Source organism: Aythya ferina, assembly GCF_964211825.1.
Source record: "Aythya ferina genome assembly, chromosome: 1".
In the NCBI taxonomy this organism is placed as follows: Eukaryota; Metazoa; Chordata; class Aves; order Anseriformes; family Anatidae; genus Aythya; species Aythya ferina.
This window is the reverse complement of record NC_140296.1, coordinates 134,038,774-134,044,773: the sequence shown is the minus strand read 5'-3', so window position 1 is coordinate 134,044,773 and position 6,000 is coordinate 134,038,774. Positions and strand designations below refer to the sequence as shown.

General features: G+C 42.5%; 1 protein-coding gene across 8 annotated transcripts in view; it reads right to left on the bottom strand.

Annotated features, from left to right (window-relative positions):
- Positions 1–3,849: 3,849 nt before the first annotated feature.
- Positions 3,850–6,000, bottom strand: part of PRR5 (proline rich 5) — a 91,643-nt gene continuing 89,492 nt past the window's right edge. For all 8 annotated transcript variants that reach the window (XM_084505854.1, XM_084505855.1, XM_084505858.1 and 5 more), the window contains one exon: positions 3,850–5,210. In XM_084505854.1, the coding sequence (XP_084361980.1) occupies positions 4,660–5,210 (551 nt within the window). In that variant the 3' untranslated portion in view covers positions 3,850–4,659. The remainder of the gene's footprint in view (positions 5,211–6,000) is intronic.

Genomic DNA, 6,000 nt, shown 5'->3' with positions numbered 1-6,000 from the left:
GATTAAGGAGAATTTTTGGTGTTGGTTCATGCTGCAAGACATCAGGAAGGTCATTAATACAATTGCTGCCAGAAATTAACTTAAAGGACTTTCTGACATCCTTATTTCAGACATGCTCTTGCAGGATGCTATCCTAATAGAAGGTGCAATCTACACGTCTCTAACTAGAGCTTCAGAGACAGAAGATGTGTAGATGTATTTGCATGCCTATACGTTACTAGGGGCAAGTCTAGAAGATGGGGGAGGCTCCAAGCTCTTCTGTCACTGAAGCTTACCAGGTCAGATGGTATCAGCAAGCACATTTGTTTTAGTCAAAAGTGCTAATCAAAAACAGCTTGCCAGGAGCTAATTGAATAAAGGAAAGTCATTTTGTCCATTTCTAAGAAAAAAAGGCCTCCATTTGGGCAGCATTATTTGCAGTCAATTATTCTGCTATTTCCAATTGTGCTCCAGGGAGCTATATTACTTCTCCATAGCGCTTAGCAGCTGTTCATTAGGTTAGCCTCCCAGTTGTTTCTGCTTGCACAATGTTCACCCTGCAGTGCCAGATGAAAAGAATTTTAAGTGCTATCTGTTGCTTTGTATGGCCCTCACAGGATTTTGGAAGCCATCCCAACCAGAGAAAGAGTGGGGAGTTCTTGATTTTTGGATGAGAAGGTAAGATGCCATGGTTTATTTTAACAAAGGAAGGGTAGAGAGGAATAACTGGTATACTGAGAGTGCCACTTCAGGACAAAGTCTGAGTGTGACTGGCACACAAGGACACTATCAAGCAGCAGCATTTGAAACCTGGAAGCTATCACTTCATAGATATATTTTGGTATGACCCTGCACCACTCTCTGACATGTATTTTTCCTTCATAATGACTCCATGACTTGGCTCCAAGAATACCGCATCCCTGATTTGAGTGCAGCTGGTTTACTAGTAGAAGCACCGCAAGTAAATACAGTCTCACATCTGTGCATCTAAACTCATAGAACACTGGCACACTGGGCTTTGACTGCCTTCATATGCTGGGCTCAGCACCACTCACACAATTTGCCACGTCTGACTCCATACCTGTCTATACCTTGCACATGCACAAACCGAGCAGATTCACACACGTGAACTTGCAAATACAAAACACACCAGTAAAAACGCTCAGAGCACTAAGCTAGAACACATCTGCACCCTGTCTGGCCACCAGTAAAGCCACTTCTTGGGAAATGAGTTGATCATAATTTTCATCTCTGAGATCAACAGAGATAGTGGCTTTCACAGGAATTATCTGGACTACCACACCCATTTTTTTCAGTTTACAGTCATATCTGCCTGCATGCTTTAATATGAACTTCAAAGAGAGGCAAAAAGCCACCCTATCACCATTACAGTCAGGAACTTCACTCGAACTTCAGATTTTCAGGCTCTTCACAGCAAGCCTGCTGAGTCTAATGCTTTGTTTCATCAAACAAATAGTCCTGAAAATGCAGCTTGAACCCTTAGAGTCAGAAGGGGTTTGCTCCCTCTTTAGTCATTACCCCAGAAGAAGCTTTTACAAAGCAGACAAAAAAGACTTCTTTAAACACCTCATACGCTAGCAGAGATGCAAATTTAGTTCAGCTAGCTCTAAACCACAGCAGAACTCAGCCTGATCCATCACAGCATCATCTGGTTAATTTACTTTAATGCAAGCCAGTTAGGATCCTCTTCATCCTAAAGAAGATAATCTTTTACTTTCAGCTCAACAGAGCTTATAGAACACCTCACCACCTAAGAACAATTAACAGGTCTCCATTCAACTTCCTTAAATACTCGTTCAACCCTATCACTGCTGATAATCACAGGTGTGGGGGTTGGGCTGGGCTTTAGCTTTGTTTTTCTGCTGTTCTTTCCATCACAACCCCAGTGTGGTCCTGCTGTTAAAGAAAGAAGATCCTTCTGCTGATAGTTTTGACTCAGAAGAGTCCACATTAAGTATAAGAATTAGAAATGTGAAAGCTAGATTCAAGTGCTGGATTGTGATGATACAATACTCTGTGATAGCTGTAGTAGTCTTGAATCCTATCCCTAAGTAACCTTTTAAAACAGCTTGTGGAGGATTTTCATTCAGTAGCTCCATGCATGCAAGATGGGAGAGGTTACTTCATTCTCAGCATACTGGGGGATTCAACATCTCCAACCAAGGAGGAGGACACTAACTGTGCAGAAGTTCAGGTGGGAAGGGTCCTAGCAGTCCCTTTCTCCTCTGAGTTGAAACTATGCTTAATTATTCCCTAGTGATCAAATAAACTTATGACTCTCATTTCATTTAATGTTCCCTAAAAGAAGAAGGTGTGCACAGACCTTGATATGCTGCTTTATAACTTTTCTTGTATGGACTTGAATCTGTTTTGTCCTCCCCTGCACTGTGTCCTTAGAACAAAGCAGTGGTTATTCTCTTTCTCGAACCTACACAGTAATTCAGGAAACTGTGCCTGAAGGAATGAGGGCATGGGCTGAGGACAGTAACTAATCAAGAGGGAAAAAAAATAAAATAAAAAAGAGAGAGAACAGAATGGGAGCTCTCCATTTTTGGGAGTCACTGATCCTTTATATATTGGATCCAAGTACAGCTCAACCTCCTCTCTCTCTCCTGTTGTTTATACAAGGCCAACTGTGGCCTCAAACATGCCTTGAGACTGCAGGCCCCCTCTGCTCCCTATCTGAAGAGAGTGTGGGCAAACTCCTATTGGCAGCACCAACTCCAGTTGGTATGATTCTGGGAAGCCTCAGCTGTGAGGTTGCTGCCAGGTTGCTCAGCCCCACCAAGACTGAAGTGCTCTTGGGCATGCCACGGGGCAGAACTGTGGGATGAGAGGCTTCACCACAGTCAGAAAGCAGCCAAATGGGTGGTCTAATCATCTGTGGTTTTAAGTTGTACATCCAGAGGGCTAGAGGGCCTGACTCCTAAACTATTCTGTTCACTGAGCATCAAAGTTTCCTTCAGTCACTGGAGTTGCTCTTGCAACCTGCTTGGGTCTGAATGCTCACATTCCCCACGAGGATGTGTTCCTTGGTTGTTAGATTTGGGACTACTGGGACATGAAAGAAATTGTTTATCTCTGTGTAAAAGAAAAGAAGTCTGATGTAAGTGCCTAAAGCAGGGGAAGCTGCACAGCTGAACACGCCAAACACAAATTAGACACTGAACCCCCTACCGTATTTCTGGGGTTCCTTCCTCAGCTGGCTTCTGAGGTTCTCAAATCCCTGTGTTATGGGGAGCCTGGATATCCCTCTGGAGGCTGAAAACTCCAGCACAGAAGCAGGAAGGTAGCAAGAGATTGAGCTGTTTTCAGAAAGATTGAGTAGCAAAGCCAAAGGAAATTAAGTATGAGAAGTAGGGCCTCGAGCCTAGGCCCCACTAGAGGCCTAGTAATCAAAATCTGGGGACAGGTTTGGTGAATTTTGGGGTCAGCAGCACAAATGCAGAGCAAAGCTGGAGAGTCCTTGAATGTCTGAGCTAAGAACCAGGCCCTGCCACACCAAATGGATGTCCATCTTTGCTGAGCAGCTCTGTAGGGGTCTACTGCCTCTCTGCACCAGAAGAGATGCCTGGAACAGAGAGACCTCAAGCAACACTGCATAGACTGCAAAGCCATCTGGTCAAAATCTGTCAGGCATCAGGATTTCTGGTTAACATTGGTATCATATGTACCAATCTGCTGTAAAACCACTGACACATCTCTCATACCCTATTACTGCTAGTGACAAACAGTGGAGAGTGCTCAGGATTAGCAGAGCTGTAAGGCTCACAATCCCTGAGTATCAATACATAATTTACAGTATAGACATTATGGTGTTCCTTTAAGAATATAAATATATAATGAGGATTTCCACTGAGAGGCCATATTTTTATTTATTTAGGAAACAATTACGTTGAATTCTGCTGGAACCGCTCCATACAATGGATGCTCCATGAGTCAGTAGTATGCAGATTTCTTGAAAGTGCCATATTCAGAGCAAATTAACTTGGTCTTAAAAACCAGTTTCATGACAACTCTCTTACAGACACAAGGCATTGGCTGTGAAACAGCATCAGGCATTGCATGACATCAGGTAGCGCATTTCTGTTTATTTGCCTTTCTTTGAGAACTCTAACTCACTGTTGGGCAAAGGAGTGCACACAAGATGTACAAGAAAAGGTTAAAAGAGACTTCTTTATCACCATATTCTGTGGCATGAAGGGCCACAGACTTTTTTTTTCTTTTTAAAAGGATATGGTTTTGTGCTCTGGCTGATCTCTTACAGTTCAGAGTACAACTTGCCCTTCTACAGGAATCTCTTGAGAAAATTAATAGTGAACACAGTAATTTACTAGGCTGTATTACTGAAAAAACACTGCCAGTTGCACTAACAGCATTTTAGCAGACACTTGTCAGTTTGTGAATCCCTAAATTTAGAAAGACAGTAAGAAATCAGACTGCAGTAGTGGGGACATGGAGAAGTGGTTGTGGTTTCTTCTCCCCTGCAACAGATTCCCGCTTATTGTAAACTGTTGTGTTTATATACTTCAATACAGCTGTGATAACCTACAACATAGGTTCTGCCCTAGACATATATAGTTTGTCCACAGTCAGCCTCAATGTGTTAGTAGTTTTCATATATAATATTAAAACCCAAGGTCTGTATCCCGATGTCCTTCACATGATGCTCTGTCTGTTCACGTCCACATTGTATGCTGATGAACTGGAACAGCCTCGGCCAAAATCAATAAAAATGCCTTCAGAATCAGAGTCAATTGACTCTAAAATTTGATCCACTATGTTCTCAGGGCTAGAAGAAGGAACTGGAATCAAGGATGGGTCCCTGTCCAACTCAAAAGACCTGTGTGGGTCATCCATTGAGTGGAAGAGTCCTTTCTGTTGCTCAGCTGTGCCAAGCTTGCCAGAGCATTCCACTGACCCAGCACTTGACCTTTCCTGATCTCCTGACAGCGAGTTTTTCGTGGCTGTCATGGAGTTCTTGGAACCATTGTCCATTATGGTGGTGAGGTTGGAGTACCCCTGGAGCTCCAGGCAGGAGGTCATTTCTGAAACAGAGTGCCTTCGGATGCCTGTTCCATTGGCAGCCATGCCCTCAGTTTCATACTCAGCTACTGGTGTCAACAGTGGATTATTGTAACTTTTTGACCGCACCACGGGGTTCTTGGCAAGGATGTCACCCGACTTGGAGCGCCTGAAGAACCGCTTCTCTGTAAACAGAGAAAGATACAGAGTAATATCAATAAAGCCTCCTATGTATAATTACAAGTGTTCAAAAGAAAAGTCAAGGCCCAAATATTCATAAACTTTTATTCTATGAAAGGACATTTTTGAAAGAATACATTTTGATGGTTTTATAGATCCATATGTTTCAGATTTCCTAGACTTCCTTATCATATTGAATACCCCAAAGCTATTAAAAAAAAAAAAAGAGCAGAAAATTCCCTTTTATTCACAGAATCCCCTGCCAAAGCAGGTTCCCCAGAGCAGGTTGCCCAGGTGGACATCCAGACAGGTCTTGAATATCTCCAGAGAAGGAGACTCGACAACTTCCCTGGAAAATTCATACAATTTCAACTGCTGGAGTAAAAACAGTAAATATCGTACAAGACTTGATGTACATTTACAAATGCTTTCTTAAAGCAATTACAGAAAGTCAAATTTTGTTCTGTCTATAAAGGTCATAACTAATTTCTAGTAGAAATCTGACTTTGGCCTTAGGATTGGTGGCACTGATTTTTATTTAACTTTACTTCCACTTGTGCTTTCAAAACCTAATTTTTTCACATGAAACCAAAAGTGCATTGCAGAGACAGTGCCACCAATCTGCCTAAGAAAGCAGAGAACCTGCCACCTACCCTGGGAAAATCAGGTATCCAAATTTGGGGTGCACGTATTACAACATACAGCTGTACTAAATCATTACAGAAACACTTTGATTCAAAGCATTGTTCGGAGACCACGCAAGGAGAGAGCACCAAGAAAATTTGGAAAGGGTAA